Consider the following 21,349-nt stretch of genomic DNA (forward strand, 5'->3'; position numbering starts at 1 on the left):
GTTTTAGTATTTTATATAATCCATGGGTTTTGATAAATATATAAAGACATGTATTCACCATTTTTTTTAAAATTTGCATACATTTTAGTTGTACAAATTTCATGTGTTTCATATATACAGATTTAAGAACATAGTGGGGGCTGGCGCTGTGGCTCACTTGGTTAATCCTCCGCCTGCGGCATGGGCATCCTATATGGGCGCCAGGTTCTAGTTTTGGTTGTTCCTCTTCCAGTCCAGTTCTCTGCTGTGGCTGGGGAGGGCAGTGGAAGATGGCCCAAGTGCTTGGGCCCCTGCAACTGCATGGGAGACCAGGAGGAAGCACCTGGCTCCTGGCTTCCGATCTGCCCATAGTGGCCGTTTGGAGATGAACCAACGGAAGGAAGACCTTTCTCTCTGTCTCTCACTGTCTATATGTCAATTTAAAAAAAAAAAAAAAAGAACATAGTGATATATTCCACCTATGTTCCCACCCTTCCTCTCTTATTTCCTCTCAATTTTTAAAAAATGATTTATTTATTAATTGAGAAGCACTGTTACAGAGAAAGAGGGAGAGACAGAGAGAAAGGTCTTCCATCTGCTGGTTGATTCCCTATATGTCCGCTGCTGTCATAGTTGGGCCGATCCAAAGCTGGGAGCCAGAAGCTGCTTCTGAGTCTCTCATGTGAGTGCAGGGGCCGAAGCACTTGGGCAATCTTCCACTGCTTTCCCAGGCCTTTAGCAACGAGGTGGATTGGAAGTGGAGCAGCTGGGACTCACACTGGTGCCCATAGGTCATGCTGGTGCAGCAGGTGGAGGCTTAACCTACCACACCAGAGCACTTGCCCACCCCCTCAATTTTTACAATGATCTACTTTGTTTACCTTATATTCATAAGGTATACTAAGTAAAGAGTTCAACACCAAGTTTACTACACTAAGAGTTCAACAAATAGTAAGAAGAACAGAACACTGTTTCTTAATTATATAGACAAGGGCTGTAGTCTTAAATCTCAAAATGTCACTCCTGTATATTAAATTTTTGGTACTCCTTACCACAGAACCGGGAAAATATATGGTATTTGTCTTTTTTGGGACTGGCTTATTTCACTAACCATAATGGTTTACAGTTGGATCCATTTAATTGCAAAAGGCATGATTTCATTGTTTGTTTATGGCTGAGTAGTATTCCATAGTGTATATATACTACAATTTCTTTATCCAGGCATCAGCTGATGGACATCTTGGTTTATTCTATACCTTAGCTATTGTGAATTCATTTGTAGTAAACATGGTGGTATAGAAACTCTTTCATACGCTAATTTCATTTTCTTTGGGTAAATTCCCAGGATTTTGATTGCTGGGTCATATAGTATAAATATTTTCAGCTTTCTCATGTATCGCCATACTGTCTTCACAATGGCTGTAATGCTTTACATTCCCACCATTAGTGGATCAGGGTAACTTTTGCCCTAACATCCTTGCCAGCATTTATTGTTTGTTGATTTCTGTATGAGAGACATTTTAACTGCATTGAGGTGAAACGTCATTGTGATTTTGATTTGCATTTCCTTGATGGCTAGTTGTCCTGAGCATTTTTTTGTGTGTCTTTGGGAAAATGCCTGTTTGTCCAATTTTTGTGGTGGCTAGCTTTGTGAACTCATGTCTGTCAAATCTGATACTTACTTTCCACCTTGTTCAACTTGTACTTATTTTTGGGCAGAGGGAATGCTTTTAAGCTCCTTAGATGCCAGATGGAAATCAGAACTGTTAATGTTAGCATTTAATGATTCTAAATTCCTTCCAGTACTGTTTTATAAATTTTGGTAAGTTGGAAATTCATTTTTATTTTGTTTGAAGAATACTTCCTGGTTTACTGTTTGATTTCTTCTTTGGTCCATAGGTTACTTAGAAGTGTATTATTTGTGAAATATTTGGGGATTTTCAGCATATCTTCATGTTATTGGCTTCTAATTTAATGTTTTTGTGTTAAATCATTTGTTTTAAACTTATTGGCATAGCACTTAAGATGCTATTTGGGATACTTACATCTCAGATCAGAGAGCCTGGGTTCAAGTTTTGGTTTTACTTCCAATTCCTGCTTCCCACTAATCCAGACCCTGGGAAGCAGCAGAGTGATGGCTCAAATTGTTGAGTTTCTGCCACCCATGTGAGAAACACAGATGCAACGCCTGGCTTCTGCCCAGCCCAGCCTGGTCATTGTAGGTATTTGCAGAATTAATCGCTGGTAAAAGATTTCTCTGTTTCTCATTTTCAAATTAAAAAAAATATTGTTACTCTTGTTTTATGATACATGAATTACCTTGTTAAATGTTCTGTGTGCTTTTCCAAAAGAATGTTGTATTCAGTTGTGATTGTGTGCCTTTTTATTGTTTTTGCAAATATTTAGTAGGTCTTATTTTTTTATCTGTTACTTTGTTCTGCAAGTTATGAGGAGTAGTTATGGATGCTTGATCCAGGTAGAGTTTTTGCTTCTTTCATTTTGAAGGTCTCTTATTAGGTACAGAAATACATAGAGTTGTTCTATCTTCTTGATGAATGAACCACTTTTCATTATTATTCTTCACTCTGAAATATACTTGACATATTTTTTTTTTTTATTTTTGACAGGCAGAGTGGACAGTAGAGGGAGACAGAGAGAAAGGTCTTCCTTTTTGCCGTTGGTTCACCCTCCACTGGCCGCCACGGTAGGTGCGCTGCAGCCGGCGCACCGCGCTGTTCCGATGGCAGGAGCCAGGTGCTTCTCCTGGTCTCCCGTGGGGTGCAGGGCCCAAGCACTTGGGCCATCCTCCACTGCACTCCCTGGCCACAGCAGAGAGCTGGACTGGAAAAGGAGCAACTGGGACAGAATCCAGTTCCCCAACTGGGACTAGAACCACGGCGCCAGCCTGACATATTTTTTTTTAAAAAAATTTTTATTTACTTGAAAGAAAGACTGAGGAAAGACTACATGCAACAGCTGGGGCTGGGCTAGTCTTAATCCAGGAGCTTGGAACTCAATCCTGGTCTCACATATGGTTCTCAAAGACCCAAGTACCTGGACCATGATCTGCTGCCTACGAGGGAGTCATTAGTACAGCTGGGTCTTGAAACTAAGCACTTGAACATAGGACGTGGGTGTTCAAGTGTGTGCGTGTGTGTATGTGTGTGGAAGGGCTTTATTTATTAGTTTGAAAGTCAGAGTTAAACAGATATAGAAGGAGAGACAGATAGAGATGGAGAGAGGACTTCCATCTGCTGGTTCACTCCCCAGTTGGCTGCAGAGGTTGAAGCTGCGCTGATCAGGAGCCAGGAGCTAGGAGCTTCTTCCTGATCTCCATCGTGGGTGCAGGGGCTCAAGGACTTGGGTCTTCTACTGCTTTCCTAGGCCATAGCAGAGAGTTGGATCAGAAGTGGAGCAGCCAGACTGCTGCCTGTATGGGATGCCAGCACTGCAGGCAGCGGCTTTACCCGCTACGCCACAGTGCCAACTTTAAAAAGTTGAGGGGGATGGACAACCATCAGAATAACCAGGGCCAGTTAAATACATTACGGCCCATCCTGCAGTGGTCAAGACCCAGGGAGCAAAAGAGCTAGGTATAAAATTCTACACCGTGGGATCTACTTTATATATATATTTATATATATATATTTATATATATATATTTATATTTATATATATTTATATAAAGTATGCATGTATTTATTTATTTGAAAAGCAGAGCTGGAGAGAGAGAGAGAGAGAGAGAGAGAGAGAGAGAGAGGTCTTCATCTGCTGGTTCACTCCCCAAATGGCTGCATCCGCTGGAACTGAGCTGATTTGAAGCCAGGAGCCAGGTCGTCTTCTGGGTCTCCCACACGGGTGCAGTGGCCAAAGGACTTGGGCCATCTTCTACCTCTTTTCCAGGCCATAGCAGAGAGCTGTATCAGAAATGGAGCCACTGGGTCTCAAACCAGTGCCCATATAGGATGCCGGCATTGCAGGTGGTAGTTTTATCTGCTATGCCATAACGCTGATCCCCCGAGTGGTGTGGTGTTTTTTTTTTTTTGGACAGGCAGAGTTAGAGAGAGAGAGAGAGAGAGAAAGAAAGGTCTTCCTTCTGTTGGTCACCCCCCACATGGCCACTGTGGCCGCTGCGATGTGCCGATCCAAAGCCAGGAGCCAGGTACTTCCTCCTGATCTCGCATGTGGGTGCAGGGCCCAAGCACTTGGGCAATCCTCCACTGCCCTCCTGGGCCACAGCAGAGAGCTGGACTGGAAGAGGAGCAACTGGGACAGAATCCAGCGCCCCAACTGGAACTAGAACCAGGGTGCCGGCACTGTGGCAGAGGATTAGCCAAGTGAATCGCAGCGCCGGCCATGTGTTTTAACCACTATACCAAATGCCCCCCATTGTTGATATAAATACATTGAATTTAGTTTTCTTTTGATTCAGCTCAGTCCTATTTTTAATCTCTTCATATTTTTGTATTTAGAATGGATTTCTTTGGAGTAGCATATAGTCAGGTTTTGAGTACATTGTTGCAATCTTTGCCATTACATTTTTTTTTTTTTTTAAAACAGGCAGAGTGGACAGTGAGAGAGAGAGACAGAAAGGTCTATCTTTTTCCATTGGTTCACCCCTCAATGGCTGCTGTGGCCGGCGCACCGCGCTGATTCAAAGGCAGGAGCCAGGTGCTTCTCCTGGTCTCCCGTGCAGGTGCAGGGCCCAACGACTTGGGCCATCCTCTGCTGCCTTCCCGGGCCACAGCAGAGAGCTGGACTGGAAGAGGAGCAACCGGGACAGAATCCAGTTCCCCAACTGGGACTAGAACCCGGTGTGCCGGCGCCGCAGGCGGAGGATTAGCCTAGTGAGCTGTGGCACCGGTCCGCCATTAAATTTTGATGTTTAGAGAATTTTCATGTACTGTGTGATTATATACTTTTATTCTTTCAAAATTTATTTTTACTTGATATACAGAGACAGAAACAGGGTGGGGAGAGAGACAGATACTAATCCTACCTTTTGATTCATTCCCCACATGGCACAACAATCTGCAGGCCTGTGCAAGGAGCAGAGTCAGGAGTCAGGAATGGTGGTTTTTTTTTGTTTGTTTTTTTTCTTCTTATTTTTTTCAGGTAGAGTGGATAGTGAGAGAGAGACAGAAAGGTCTTCCGTTGATTCACCCTCCAATGGCCGCTGCGGCTGGTGCATTGCACTGATCTGAATGCAGGAGCCAGGTGCTTCTCCTGGTCTCCCATGGGGTGCAGGGCCCAAGCACTTGGGCCATCCTTCACTGCACTCCCGGGGCACAGCAGAGAGCTGGTCTGGAAGAGGGGCAACCAGGACAGAATCCGGCGCCCCGACCAGGACTAGAACCTGGGATGCTGGAGCCACTAGGCGGAGGATTAGCCTGTTGAGCCACGGCGCTGGCCCAGGAATGTTTTAATCCCATTATCCAATGTGAATCTCAGGGAACCACCTACTGTAACCATCACCTGCTTCCTTCCAGGGTCTGCACTGGTAGGAAAGTGGAATCAGGATTCAGAGCCTGGACTCTAACCTGAGTGCTCTAGTATGTGTCTTCTTTATCAGATTAGCAATAACTCTTTGTTGTACCATTGGTTATATTAGAGTTTATTTGCATTGCAACACCTTTAATTTATCTGAACCCACATCTTAGTACTTCACATATAGGATAAGAATCATACAGCTCTGTACTTCATTCCTACAGTTTTGGCTTTTGTGCCCTTTTTTTTAAAGGCACATTATAAAGGCATGTTATAAACCTCAAAATTCACTGTTACAGTTTTTGGTCTAAATCATCAGTTACCTTTTAAGGAAATTAAAATGATTAACACTTCTTTAACATTGCTTCTTTTCTTCTTCTACTTATTTATTTATTTTTTGCAATGATTTATTAATTTGAAAGTCTGAGTTTCACAGAGAGAAGGAGAGGCAGAGAGAGAGAGAGAGACAGAGAGATGTCTTCGATACACTGGTTCACTCCCCAATTGGCTGCAATGGCCGGAGCTGCGCCGATCTGAAGCCAGTAGCCAGGAGCTTCTTCTGGGTCTCCCATGTGCGTGCAGGGGTCCAAGGGCTTGAGCCATCCTCCACTGCTTGCCCAGGCCATTGCAGAGAGCTGGATAGGAAGTGGAGCAAACCTGCGCCCATATGGGTTGCCAGCACTGCAGTTGATGGCTTTACCCGCTATGCCACAGCACCGGCCCCTGCTTTTGCTACATTTTTACTGTTGTTACCACTCATAATTGGTTTGTAGTGCTCCTCTTGTATATCTACCTTTCATTTTTTGTCTTCCTTTTGCTTAAAAAATACCTTGCAGCATTATATTAGTCTTGGTCTGCTAATGAATTGTTCTTTTAACTTTTTTATCCAAAATCATCTGTACTTTAATTTATTTTCAAAATATTTTTTTTTTGAGTTGTGGAATTTTAGGTTGAAGATTTGTTGTCCTCTCTGGTTTCTATATTGTATTTTTCCAGAGAGCGCTTCACTTTCATCCTTTGATTTTTTTGGTATGAAGGATAAGGTTTTTAATTTTTTATTATTTATTTATTTGAAAGAGAGAGAGAGAGAGAGAGAGAGAGAGAGAGAGAGAGAGAGAGAGATTGAGAGATCATTTCTTCTATCGCTGGTTCACTCTCTAAATGGCCACAATGGTTGGAACTAGGCCAGGAGCTAGGAGCTTTTTCCAGGTCTCCCAGGTGGTTGCAGGAGCCCAAGCGCTTGGTTCATGCTCTGCTGCTTTCCCAGGCTATTAGCAGGGAGCTGGATTGGAAGTGGAGCAGTTGGGACTTGACCTGGCACCTACATGCTGGTGTTGCAGGTGGCAGTTTTATTTGCTACGCCGCAGTGCTGGCTCCCATGAGATATCCTCTTACTAACTTCTTTTAATATTTTCTTTTAATCATTGATATTAATAAATAACCATAATTCATGTAGTTTTCTTCACATTCTTATGCTTGGGGTTACTTGAACTTCTTACATAATGTTACTTACTGTTTTCATTAATTTTATAATTTTTTTATTAGTTCTCTCCCATTCTCTTTTGGATACTTACTGTTTTCATTAATTTTATAATTTTTTTTATTAGTTCTCTGCCATTCTCTTTTGGATACTCTAGTAACTTGTGACTTACATTGCTTAAAGTTTCCATATAGCTTACTGATACTTTTTTATTTATTCGTAAGGCAGAGATACACAGAGACACATCTCTCATCAACTATTTTACTCCTCATGCTTATAACAGCTATGGCTAAGCCAGGCCAAAGCTGGGGACATGGGATTCAATCTGAGTCTCTCATGTGGGTAGCAGGTACCTAAATACTTAAACTATGAACTGCTACTTCCCAGGAGGCACATTAACAGGAAGTTGGACTTGGAAGCAGAGCCAGGACTTGAACTAGTTTTTTTTTTTTAATTGAAGATTTATGTATTTATTTGAGAGGTAGAGTTATAGAGAGAGAAGGAGAGATAGAACGGTCTTCCATCTGCTGGTTCACTCCTCTAATGGCTGTAATGACTGGAATTGAGCTGATCTGAAGCCAGGATTCAGGAGCTTCTGGATCTCCCATGTGGGTGGCAGGGGCCTAGTTAATTGGGTCATCTTCCACTGCTTTTCCACGCCAAAAGCCAAGAGCTGGTTTGGAAAAGGAGCAGCCGGGATTTGAACTGGTGCCCACATGGGATTCCAGTGGCATATTCAGAGGATTAGCTTCCATGCCACTGCGCGGGTCTCCCAACCAGTTGTTAGTTTCTGTGCCAAATGCCTCCGTGACCTCCGCCCTTTTTTTTAAGTATAGAAGATCTTTAGTTTTGTGTGGTTCATGTTAGTTCTGTGCTGTATTTGCAGCACTGGTCTAATGAAAAGTATGTGGCTTTTATGACACAATTAAATATGGTTATAATGGGACTGCCATTATGCTGTACTGGGTTAAGCTGCCGCTTGCGGTGCCTGCATCCCACATAGGCACCAGGTGGAGTCCTGGCTTCCAGTCTGTCTCCCTAATAATGTACTAGGGAATGCAACGGAAGATAGCTCTAGTTCTTGGGCCCCTGCACCCACGTGTGGAGACCTGGAAGAGGCTCCTGGCTCCCGGCTTTGGCCTGGCCTAACTCCAGCTATTGCAGCAATTCGGTGAGTTAACTAGGCTCCTAGGATTTTCCTTGGCAGGAAGCAGGAGTAGGGACCTGGAGCCATCAGTAGCATCTCTAGACTGGAAACCAGTCCCTTTTTTATTTTTTGCATTAAAAAGACTCTGCTATCTTTTTAAAAATTTTTTATTTACTTGAAAATCAGAGTTACACACGCAGAGAGAAGGAGAGGGAGCGGGAGACAGGGTATGGTCTTTCATCTGCTGGTTCACTCCCCAGTTTGCCTCATCGGCTGGAGCTCTGCCGATATGAAGTCAGTAGGCAGGAGCTTCCTCCGGGTCTTTCCATGTGGGTTCATGGGCCCAAGGACTTGGGCCATCTTGTACTGCTTTCCCAGGCCACAGCAGAGAGCTGGAACGGAAGTGGAGCAGCCAGGTCTGGAACCGGTGCCCATATTGGATGCTGGCATTGCAGGTGGCGGCTTTACCCACTACGCCATAGTGCCCGCCCCAGCTCTGCTATCTTTTGAAACTTGCACGGTGCTGGAAGTTTTTTAAAATGAAATGTTCGGGTATGGTTTTCTTTAATGTGATTTTTATCACATATTTGGCTTTCTTTCTTTTTAAAAAGATTTATTTTATTTGAGAGAAAGAGAGTTCTTCCATCTGCTGGTTGACCCCTCAAATGCTGGATCAGCCTGGGCTGGGCTAGATTGAAGCCAGGGGCATGGAGCTTCTTCTTGGTCTCCCATGTGGATACAGGAGCCCAAGCACTTGTTTCATCTTCCACTGCTTTCCCAGGCCATTAGCAGGGAGCTGGATCAGAAGTGGAACAGCTGGGACTTGAGCCAGTGTCCAGATGGGGCCAGTGCTGAAGGCAGCAGCTTAACCTGCTTTGCTACAGCACTAGCCTCTGGTTTCTTTATAGTATCTTTTCTTTCACATCATATTTTTATTGGTCTTATGGACAAGTTTATACTTTAAGGTAAAAGCAGGGGCTGGCACTGTGGCATAGCACAGTGTTTGACAAATGTGGTGGTGTGGCTTCTAAGTTGATCTGCTCAGCATGGAAAAGGTTCATGTTTCATCAGTTTAAATGTTACTGGTTTGTTAAATTGAACTTTTTCTCACTACTAATTTATTTTTAGTTTTCTTTTTCTTTTTTGTTGACTGTAGTTTGTTAAACTAGTGACTTTTTTAAAAAATGAAATATTGTTTCTTTTATTTGATGAGAGTGTTGACAGTGAGATGATGGTGGCTGGTAAGTAGCAGAAAAGTAGCAATAAGAAATATTTGATTATTGATATAGTTGATGTCTTCTCTTAATGCCCCTTTGGAACATTTATTTTGTTTAAAATGCCTACATTTTTGAAATTTGATTTTATTATCATTTTCTCAAAATTAAATAGTTGTTCTTATTGAGTAGTGACTTTATGTAGGACATTTCAGTTTCTTGTATTTTCAGATTTTTTTCCATTTTACATCATTAGAAATATATTCATTTATTTATTTTTAAAAAATTTATTGTCGTTATGTTCCATGGGGCCCAAGTACTTGATCCCTCTTCTGCTGTTTTTTCCTGCCCATTAGCATGGAGCTAGATCATTTTTATGTGGAGAATCTTGTACTTATACAAGTACTCTTACTAGATGGCTACGTGGCAGGGGGCTGACTTAATCCCCTGGGCCACAATGCCATAGCCTCACTTCAGATTGCTTAAATAAATTAAAAGTCAGAATTACATAGAGAGAGGGAGAGAGAGCGGGAGAGAGAGAGGTCTTCCATCCGCTGGTTCACTCCCTAATTGGCCGCAATGGCCAGAGCTATGCCGATCTGGAGCCACAATCAGGAGCTAGTGCTGGGGCGCAAGGACTTGGACCATCTTCCACTGCTTTCCCAGGCCACAGCAGAGAGCTGGAATCAGAAATGGAGCAGCCAGGACTCGAACTGACATCCATGTAAGATGCTGGCACTGTAGCTGGTGGCTTTAACTGCTACGCCACAGCATTGGCTCCAACTTTAGTAAATTTAAGAGCAGCATAAAAAGTCCTTGCCCTTGTGGATCTTATAATATTCATTTTAGAACATATTGATTGTACATCTGATGTAAAACGTTTCCACCGTCTTTTAATTTGTCAATTTTTTTTTTGACAGGCAGAGTGGATAGTGAGAGAGAGAGACAGAGAGAAAGGTCTTCCTTTTTGCCGTTGGTTCACCCTCCAATGGCCGCTGCGGCCGGCGCATCTCACTGATCCGAAGTCAGGAGCCAGGTGCTTCTCCTGGTCTCCCATGCGGGTGCAGGGCCCAAGCACTTGGGCCATCCTCCACTGCCTTCCCCGGGCCATAGCAGCGAGCTGGCCTGGAAGAGGGGGCAACCGGGATAGAATCCGGCGCCCCGACTGGGACTAGAACCCGGTGTGCCAGCTCCTCAAGGCAGAGGATTAGCCTTTTAAGCCACGGCGCCGGCCTAATTTGTCAGTATTTTGAGATATATTGTTTTTAAAATGATTACTATAAATTGGAAACTATTTGTGAAGCAAATTTTAATTTTGCTTCTTTATCATATCTAGATCAAGAGAGTGATTAGGAATAGTAATAAACATCTTAACTCTATTGTATATACCTGTTACCTCAACTTAACACCTGAAATAAATTACTTTTGTTCAGGCTTTAATCTTTTTGTTGATTGAAAAGGCATCATCATCCAGATTTTTAAAACTTGCATTATTCTATGTTAGAACATTATATTCTCATGGATATTCTCTCATGGATATATAGTACTCCAGTGGATTTGTAATTTCTTAGTTCCTTTTTTTTTTCCCAAAGATGTGGAAAGATTCACTTTTTTAAAAAAATTTTATTTATTTATGTGAAAAACAGAGTTACAGAGTGGCAGAGCCAGAGAGAGAGAGAGAGAGAGAGAGAGGGGTCTTCCATCCACTGGTTTTCTCCCCAGATGGCCACAGCAGCCGGAGCTATGCCAATCTGAAACCAGGAGCCAGGAGCTTCTGCTGGGTCTCCCACTTATGTGCAGGGCCCAAGGATTTGGGCCATCTTCTCCTGCTTTCCCAGGCCATAGCAGAGAGCTGGATCAGAAGTGGAGCAGCCAGGACCCAAACTGGTACCCATATGGGATGCCGGCACTGCAGGTGGCGACTTTACCCGCTTTACCCCAGGACTGGCCCTGAAAGGTTCATTTTTTTTTTTTTTTTTTATTTTTTTTTAATTTTTTTTTTTTTTTTTTTTTTTTTTTTTTTTTTGACAGGCAGAGTGGACAGTGAGAGAGAGAGAGACAGAGAGAAAGGTCTTCCTTTTGCCGTTGGTTCACCCTCCAATGGCCGCCGCGGTAGCGCGCTGCGGCCGGCGCACCGCGCTGATCCGATGGCAGGAGCCAGGTGCTTCTCCTGGTCTCCCATGGGGTGCAGAGCCCAAACACTTGGGCTATCCTCCACTGCACTCCCTGGCCACAGCAGAGAGCTGGCCTGGAAGAGGGGCAACCGGGACAGGATCGGTGCCCCGACCGGGACTAGAACCCGGTGTGCCGGCGCCGCAAGGCGGAGGATTAGCCTGTTGAGCCACGGCGCCGGCCTTTTTTTTTTTTTATTTTTGACAGGCAGAGTGGACAGTGAGAGAGAGACAGAGAGAAAGGTCTTCCTTTTGCCGTTGGTTCACCCTCCAATGGCCGCCGCGGTAGCGTGCTGCGGCCGGCGCACCGCGCTGATCCGATGGCAGGAGCCAGGTGCTTCTCCTGGTCTCCCATGGGGTGCAGGGCCCAAGGACTTGGGCCATTCTCCACTGCACTCCCTGGCCACAGCAGAGAGCTGGCCTGGAAGAGGGGCAACCGGGACAGGATCGGTGCCCTGACCGGGACTAGAACCCGGTGTGCCGGCGCCGCAAGGCGGAGGATTAGCCTAGTGAGCCGCGGCGCCGGCGAAAGGTTCATTTTTTAAAAAATGAATTACTTTCATTTTATTTGAAAGAGAGGGATACAGAGCCAGAGATCAGATATCCTCCATTTACTGGTTAACTTCCCCAGATGTGCATAACAGCTAGGACTGGGCCAGGGCAAAACCAGGTCTGTAACAACATTTGGGTCTCTCTTGTGGGTGACAGGACCCAAGTACTTTTATCACTTGTTGCGTCAAACCCAGACTTTCTGGTATGGGATGTGAGCATCCTAAGGAATGTGATAACTATTGTTTCAAATGTCCACCTATGGCATGTTAGTTCTAATCGTCACCTTCCTGTATTGCACATTAAAGCTTATTTATATAATTTCATATCTAGGTATTAGCATGTTCTTTGTTGCCAGAGAAATTAGTTCCTTTTGTATATGTACTTTTCCTGATTTTCGAATTTGGTGGTCTTGAAACTGCAAATTGTTCATACTCTTTAAAAAAAGAAATGGCTTTAAAATTATTGCTTTTTTGTGATTTTTTTTTTTTTCAAAAGGTGGATTGGCATTCTTAGGAAGGAATCTTTCATGTTTACCTTACAAGGTATTATTACTAATTAATTATTTTCTGTAGCCAAAATATAACCAGTTACTTTTCCTTTACCCCTTCTTTTGAATCAAAATATTAGACTTATACAAGTACTAGCAACAACTCTATATCTGGATCCTTGAAGCGGTTGGAAGATACCACAGCTCGATTTACAAATGCAAATTTTCAGGAAGTATCTGCACACACTTCTAGTGGAAAAGATGTTACAGAGACAAGAGGGTCAGAGAGCAAAGGAAAGAAATCTTCAGCTCACAGCTCAGGTCAAAGGGGAAGAAAGCCTGGTGGTGGACGAAATCCTGGAACAACTGTGTCAGCAGCTAGCCCCTTTCCGCAAGGTATTAATTATATTTTATTTAAAGTACTTGTGCTTCCTAAAATAATTTAATTTTTATTTTTAACTAATGGATAGTTCTAGATCATTTATATGGTTAGTGGTTGTAATAAGATTACTTCAGAGATTAGTTTTTCCCATTAAAATGTATTGGGAACCTCTATCATGATTTGTGCTTCTAAAATAACATAGGGAATAAAGCTTAAATTTGGGGGAAAATGATAAAAGGGGATTTTTTTCTTTCTGCTGAATAGAATGGTCATTCTTTTCTATAAATTGTTGATTTTTCTAATTAAATAGTCAAACATGATTTATGTTTTTTTAGTTGGTAAACCAATAATGAGGGGTGTTTAGATCTAAACAAATAAATAATAATTGGGATTGATAAAACATTTATGATAAAGCTTAAATTTTTTTTTGACAGGCAGAGCAAGAAAGTGAAAGAGAGACAGAGACAGACAGAGACAGAAAGAAAGGTCTTCCATTTGGTTCACACCCCCCCCCCCCCCCCCGCCCAAAATGGCTGCCACAGCTGGTGCGCTGCACTGATCTGAAGCCAGGAGCCAGGTGCTTCCTCCTGGTCTCCCATGTGGGTGCAGGGCCCAAACACTTGGGCCATGCTCCACTGCCTTCCTGGGCCACAGGAGAGAGCTAGACTGGAAGAGGAGCAACTGAGACAGAATCCGGCCCCAAAACCGGGACTAGAACCCGGGGTGCCGGTGCCGCAGGTGGAGGATTAGCCAAGTGAGCCGCGTTGCCGGCCTATAAAGCTTAAAATTTAAAGTAAAATTTTGCTCAGCCTACATTTTCATTGATGGTCTGCCTGCTATATTTATAGACCACCCAGTTAAATTTTAATTTCATATAAACAATAATATTTTAGTGGGTAATAATATTTTATGGGATATACTTACACTGAAAAATAATTTGGGTATTTCAAATTCAGAATTAACTGGGCATGGTATATGAGGATACTTTAGAAAGTTCTGGAATAATAGAATTAAGGTTATTTTGGTGCAAAATATTTTGAAATCCATGGATAGGTTTTTCATAATAGGTAGTTTCTATGACTGTCTGAAAATTCCTTTGTTTTTTATATGGCAACCCTGTTTCATAAAGAATGGAGCAATTCAGATATATTTTGGAATACATTATCTGTTGTCATAGGTTTTTACTTGGTGCAGTTTTTAATATGAACATATATATATTGAGAAATAGAAATGGGTAAAATTGTTGGAGGAAAGTAGATAAGTGAGTGTACTTATTTATAAAGATTAAACAAGTATAAAAAATGCTGAATTTATTATTTTACTCAAGTTTGCAGTTCTTATTTTTATATTTGTAAATAGTAAATTAAGTAACCTTTGAATATATTAGCAGAATTCGGTTAATGTTTATAAAATTGCCTCTTTGAGTTTTTAATCTATCTATGAAGTACTAATCCAGGAAGAAAAGAAATCTACCATTTTCTTGAACTTCAGAACATTTAAGAACCCTTTTTAGCCTCTGTTATGACATGGTAAAAAAAAGTGTTTTGATTTTCTGAAATAATATTCTGTAAAAATTTTTAGAAGTTGACATTTTTGTTTTATTTTTTCCTTAGATAGTATGTGAGTTTTAGGAAATATGCATTGAAAATTTACATATACTCAGTATCTTAACAGTGTAGTAGTCAGTGAATTTCATAAAATATACATCAAATTTTATAAAATATTTTCAAGTGTTTGCCGCTGTGCAGTGGTCTTATAACACTAGCTATAAAAAGCAAAAAGTATAGATGAAAAACAGATGACAAATTAGAATGGGTAATAAATAATTTTTCATAGCTGTTAATTGCATGGCAAATTGCAATTATCCTTAATTGGTTCTGAATATGTGTTTTTCTTTGTAAACAAATCCTAACATCTTCACATGAGTACAAATAGTTTATAAATTAATAAAATGTACTCTTGGGTTAATATTTTTATAATTTTTTTATAATTTTTTTATAATGGGTTGTTTAAGAAGAGGTTAAAATTTAAATTCAAAACCTTTAGATTTTAGAAGAAATCATCTGTGTATAAGGGAAAAAAAATTTTAAGGTGGATTTATATGTGATTACTTGTGTATGCTCTGCAGTAAAATTTAATGCTTAGCTTGAAATTTCCTTTCCATTCCAATAATACACTTTATTTGTCGCTTTTGTATTCAAACACATTAATTAAAATATGATACAGTTTAGTGTTTTGATGCATTATAGATGTGTGGTTACAGCTGAGTCCAGACAAGTGCTACTTCATTTGTCAAGCGTGAAGAGATTTTGGTGAAATGAAGTAGTGGACAAAACTTTTACTTCTTCCCAGGCCATATCAATCTTCTACCAGACAAATAAGAACTTTGAAATTCTTAATGTTTCATAATGATATGTTGGGTTACGATTATTCTTTTACTAAAGAATTGGGAGAGATTAAGTAATCGTGAACGAAATTAATGAAGTCTGCCTTCCCTTTGATTTTACTTTACTAAAATGGTAACAGAATATTAGTGGCTAGTTTGTTTTCTTCATGCAGCTCCATGGAACATGGATTGGGAGAATATAAAGTATATATTAGGTTACATGCGATGATTATTTTATCAAGTCCATGTTTTGTGGGAGTAGATTCAATGATAGTTATACAGAATGATAGTTAAATAATAGCTATTACTAATCCTATCTTCAATATTTGAAAAAGAAGTTTTCATAGACATTCAGACTAAAATTTTAGTCTTGTCAGATCTCCTTGTGTGACTGTCAATAGAATACTTTGTTATTCTTCAGTCCTTTTTGAAGCATATACAGAGTGTTTAGGGGAGAAATGAGGAATAGTACTATAGCAAAAGGTAGGTTAAATAAAATATGTCTTATATCTTAGTAATTGTATAAATGATAGCTTGAAATTCAAGAGTAAATATTTAATATTGCCTTTAAAATGAAAAGTGTTTTTAAAGATAATTTTAGAGAGAGGCTTGATTTTAGTAATAATGTTTTTTAAATCTAGGTTTGTTATATAGTGATGTCCTATGTTTTATAGTTAATTTTTCGTACCCCCTTTTTGATTCATTACTCATGGAACTTTTGCATCCAATTTTTTCTTTTCATGCCCCCTCCCCCCTTTTTGTTTTTAAACTACAGGCAGTTTTTCAGGAACTCCAGGCAGTGTAAAATCATCTTCTGGAAGTTCAGTGCAGTCTCCCCAGGATTTCTTGAGCTTTACAGACTCAGATCTGCGTAACGACAGTTACACTCACTCCCAACAGTCATCGTCAACCAAAGATGTACATAAAGGAGAGTCTGGAAGCCAGGAAGGGGGGGTAAATAGTTATAACTCCTTAATTGGTCTCCCTTCGACCTCAGCTGTTATTTCACAGCCTAAAAGCTTTGAAAATTCACCTGGAGACTTGGGTAGTTCCAGCCTTCCTGCAGCAGGATATAAACGGTCTCAAACTTCTGGCATAGAAGAAGAAACTGTCAAGGAAAAGAAAAGAAAAGGAAATAAACAAAGTAAGCATGGGCCTGGTAGACCCAAAGGAAACAAAAATCAAGAGAATGTTTCTCATCTCTCAGTTTCTTCTGCTTCACCAACATCATCTGTAGCATCAGCTGCAGGAAGTGTAACAAGCTCTAGTCTTCAGAAATCTCCTACATTGCTCAGGAACGGAAGTTTACAAAGTCTTAGTGTTGGCTCATCTCCAGTTGGTTCAGGTAGGGATTTGCCTGTTATTTTTCTCCTTCAACTCCTACCCTTTTCCTCTTCTCCAAAAGGTTTTACACTGTTGTGGTAATACTTTGAATTATTATATGGCATTTAATTTTTCTTAGTGAAAACATTGAAAATGTCTTAGATAATTTGGTGTTTTTTAAAAAGACATCTTGCACTAAACTTATGTTACTTGATAAAATGTAGGCCAGACAGTTTACTAATCATATGTAACCTACAAAACACCTAAAATGCAATTCTTATTTTTGTTTTCGCTTTACCTGCACAGTATTGTAAAACCAACCTAGAATTCACATTTGAGGTATGAGGGATTTTGTGTTCTTTTGGCTAGTGTTGGTTTGTTATTCCCTTTCTCTTACCTTCAGTTTCAGTCTTCATATTCTAAACAGTTCCTCATACAGATAGTCTTTGAGTTTCTCATCTAGAATATTTTTCATTCAGTGGTAAATGATTTATTTATGGAATTTGGCAGTCACATTTAATTTCAGGACCTTCTTGAAATGGTCTGATTTTTTTTTCAGTTGTGTTCAATGAATTTACCATTATTTTTATTATATGTGAGTTTACCCACACATGCATACACACACACCCACAGACACAACTGTTTATTCACACCATTGGGATGCTGTGTAACCTGCAGTTTAGATTGTGAATATTTTCAGGTTTTAGACTTATTTTAATGTACCTATTTTACAGCACATAAAACCAAGGCCTTGAGAGGTAAAGTAAGTTACCCAGTAATACAAAGCCAGGGGTTTCTGTTTTTAATAGGCAGTTTCAGTGTCCACAGTAGATATGTTTAACTTATTTTTTAAAGAAATAAGTGGAATCTGTAGAAAATTTGTTTTATTAGTATGGCTTCTTCACTGGTGATTCCAGAGCCAGTCCTGGCATCATTTACATCTTGGATGAGATAACTCTATGTACAGTGTTGCTCTGAGTGTAGGAGGTTACCAGAACCTAGCCCCTTCCCACTAAATACCAATAACTCTCTTTCATCAGCCTGTGAGAATCAGCAATGTCTCTGTCGCCTAGAACTGCCTCTGTTTGTGCATCACTTTCTTTAAAAATTAATTTATTTATTTGAAAGAGTTACAGAGAGAAGGAAAGAGAGTGTATGATATTCCATCTGCTGGTTCACTCCCCAGATGCCCACAATGACCAGTGCTGGGCTAGGCTGAACCCAAATGAGTGTAGAGTCTGAAATATGGCATCTTCTGTTGCCTTCTCCAGGCCATTAGAAGGAGCTGGATCAAAAGTGGAGTAGCTGGGACACGAACTGCTGCTTAAATGGGATGCTGGCATCACAGGCATCAGCTTTACCTCCTACCTCACAAAACTGGCCCCATCGTTGTCTTTTTTGAAATTATTTTGAACACTGAATTTTAACTCAAAGGCAGGGAGAGAGGGACAGCTAGATGTATATGCTGATCCACTACTTAAATGTCTGCAACAGCCAGGGTTGTACCAGACTGAATCTAGGAGTCAAGAACTCTACCCCAGGTCTCCCATGTGGGTGGTAAGGACTCAAACATTTGAGTTGTCACCTTGTTGTCTCCCAGGATGTATATCGCCAAGAAGTGGAACTAGGACTGGAACACAGGTATTCATTGCAGGAGATAGTGGTTCTAGTGGGCTTCTTAACCGCTATGACAAATTCTCACCTCTCGAGAACGACTTTAAAAGGGGGACTACGATATAAATTACAGTGAAAAGGAGTTCACTGAAGAGATTTAAATATATTATTCATTTGAATATATATTTTAATTTATGTAATATGTTTTGAGACCAGAAGGGCCTAGCAATTAGGCCTAGTCCTCATTTAAAAAGGTCAGTTTTGATAAATTTATGCAAAAATATTTTCATATTCATTTTTAGTGATAGGCACAGCAGTCATATAAGTACCTTACTGAGAAAATTAAAACTAAATTTTCTTTTGTGGAGAGAGATTTTCAGTGATTTCCTAGTGTTTTGAAGTGTAGTGTGAAAATTCCTGAATTTCAGAAGTTTCATTTGAAACATATATCTTCATAATAGGAGAATTAAAATACTGATTTATGTCTCTCGAAAGATTTTCCTACCTTTGACAGATCTAGGAAGATTTTAGGTGTGTGAAGTAGTGTTCGTTACTTTCAGAGGGCAGTGATTGTGGTACATCTGTGTTGGAAAACTATTGATGTATCTTTCTTGCCATACCATTAGGAAAACATAGTCATTTAGGAGGAATTCCCCTAAATATTTCACAAAGATGAGGAACTTAACAGTTTTTACCTGCTAATAATTTCTCGTCAGTGTTGTGTTTAAAAATAACTTTTAAGATTATATATTTTGTTAATGTTTTGATTATGGAATAAGATTACTCATTAAAAGTAGTTGAGATTATATGTTCTTGAATTTTGTACATTTTAATAAAAATCGTATGGCTAGATCAAAGCATTTTCTTTCTTGGTGGTTAAAATGTCTATTCTTATACAGAAGAAGCTTGACTAAATGCCGTGAATATTGAAGTATTATTATTATTTACCATAAGAATTGCTAGCTGCTGATGAATGCTTAGCATGTACTACACGTTTATGTTTAGCACTTAAGAAGCATTAAACATTATTGTTCATTATATAGAACCAAAACCAGACAGGGAGATATTGTAGCTTTAAGTTGTTGAGATATGCATTTTCCTTGACTCCAAAACCATTTAGGCTTAAAAAAAAATAAGCAACAGGTATTCCTTGATGAGGATCTAATACCACACTGGTATTATGTCAGTCATACTAAGTGAGGGGATCCATAGGCAAACGTGAACCAATAGTTTAATCAACAATAGTATTCCTTCTGGTATGAGAAAATGAGTTTTTCCTTTGTACTAATTTTTTTTTTTTTTTTTGACAGGCAGAGTGGACAGTGAGAGAGAGACAGAGAGAAAGGTCTTCCTTTTGCCCTTGGTTCACCCTCCAATGGCCGCCGCAGTAGGCGCGCTGTGGCCGGTGCACTGCGCTGATCCGATGGCAGGAGCCAGGTGCTTCTCCTGGTCTCCCATGGGGTGCAGGGCCCAAGCACTTGGGCCATCCTCCACTGCACTCCCTGGCCACAGCAGAGAGCTGGCCTGGAAGAGGGGCAACCGGGACAGGATCGGTGCCCCGACCGGGACTAGAACCTGGTGTGCCGGCGCCGCAAGGCGGAGGATTAGCCTAGTGAGCCGCGGTGCCGGCCTCCTTTGTACTAATTTTAAAGTGGGAAATCATGTAGTTATTGTGAAACTAGAAATTCATCCCCCCCCCCCCCCATAAAAAATAGGAAGGAGAAAATGTATTCTGTGTATCATCAGGAATCATTATGATTATTTTAAGGATTGATTTGCTATAATGACAGGTCAATAATTTAATAACAGTGAGTGTGACCTTTGTAAGCACTTGTTGGCCATGATGTTAGACTATCACATCCACTGATTTATAAGAGATTGGGGCTTTGTTTATGTTTACCACTATATTCTCATTGCTAGTACAGAATACTTTGAACTTAACAAATGCTAAAGTCTCTTTAGAAATGAATGTCTGCTATAAGTAATCACTGTGATTAATAGTATCTTGTGTAATTTTGTTCTTGCCTTTTAAGTGTTTATAAATGGGCTGCAAGTTGAATTATTTTTATTTATTTGTAAAGCTTCTCATGTAGTATTTCAGGCTAGTTTAGGATAAGAAGTATTAAATTGGAAAAGATCTATTCGGTGAAAAAGCTTAGGAGAAACAAGAAGCTGTGTTTATGCTGTAGTTGGAGATACTAATGATGAAACAGGATAGGATAGAGAATAGAATTCAAGGCCAAAGAAATCAAAGAGGCTAATAGTCTATTAGGATAAGCACTCTGGACTTAATTATGGTAGTTAGCATTATTAAATAATTTCATTGATGGGGTAGCAAAATATTGCCACATTCAGCTTATAATAAGAGTAGTATCTTATATTTGCAATCACTTAACAGTTCCTAAAGTAATAATTACTATCTCATTTGGTTCTGGAACAACTTTTGAATTAGATAGGATAGCAGCAGCCGCTATTATTGTTACGTTGTTAAGTATTTTTCTTTTGTTTCACCTCACCTAGTACATAAAGCAGAATCATGTCTTAATGATGTGATTCTTTATTGAAGTTATTTGTCAAAAACATGAGTTTTAGCAATAATTAAAATTCTCTCATGACCTACTCAACTTTTGTAGTGAGTGTGAATATTTATTCTAGCAATCCTAGGTAAAATCTGAATAGAAACCCAGAAAGCACATGTAAACTCCTTGACAGTTTGAGTTGTAAGATTTTTCTTTTGACTTGTTTTTTACTGTCTTATGTTTAAAGGACTGCTGAGAGTTTTAAGTTAAGTTTTTGGCTTACAGATATGTTAAGCTTTTGGTTAGATTTCCTTTCTTATGGATTTTTTGGAGAGATCTGAACAATTAGTTATCTAGTCTTTTGAAACATTGAAGTTGGTACTGCAGTATTTGGAAGTGTTGATGTGCTGTTCTTGTCCTATAAGAATTTATGATGTATTAAGCGAAAATTTATTATTTTTTTTCCACAAAAATCAACATTGTGTTATTTTCTCTGAGAATATAGTCCCTTTGAAAGTATATTGTGCCAAACCCCTGTTGTAGTCTCTGTCATACCATCCTAAGACAAGATACTTGAAACTGATTTCAGTGCTAAAATTCTTTAGTGG

General features: G+C 40.0%; 1 protein-coding gene across 20 annotated transcripts in view; it reads left to right on the forward strand.

Moving 5' to 3' along the window:
• The window catches only part of MLLT10 (MLLT10 histone lysine methyltransferase DOT1L cofactor), a 230,032-nt gene that overhangs the window by 144,443 nt on the left and 64,240 nt on the right, over positions 1 to 21,349 (forward strand). For 18 of the 20 annotated variants that reach the window (XM_062210551.1, XM_062210549.1, XM_062210562.1 and 15 more), the window contains 2 exons: positions 12,658 to 12,913; positions 16,061 to 16,630. In XM_062210551.1, the coding sequence (XP_062066535.1) occupies positions 12,658 to 12,913; positions 16,061 to 16,630 (826 nt within the window). The remainder of the gene's footprint in view (positions 1 to 12,657; positions 12,914 to 16,060; positions 16,631 to 21,349) is intronic. The other 2 variants (XM_062210567.1, XM_062210569.1) reach the window with 1 other exon arrangement.

Source organism: Lepus europaeus, chromosome 14 (genome assembly GCF_033115175.1).
Source record: "Lepus europaeus isolate LE1 chromosome 14, mLepTim1.pri, whole genome shotgun sequence".
Lineage (NCBI taxonomy): Eukaryota > Metazoa > Chordata > Mammalia > Lagomorpha > Leporidae > Lepus > Lepus europaeus.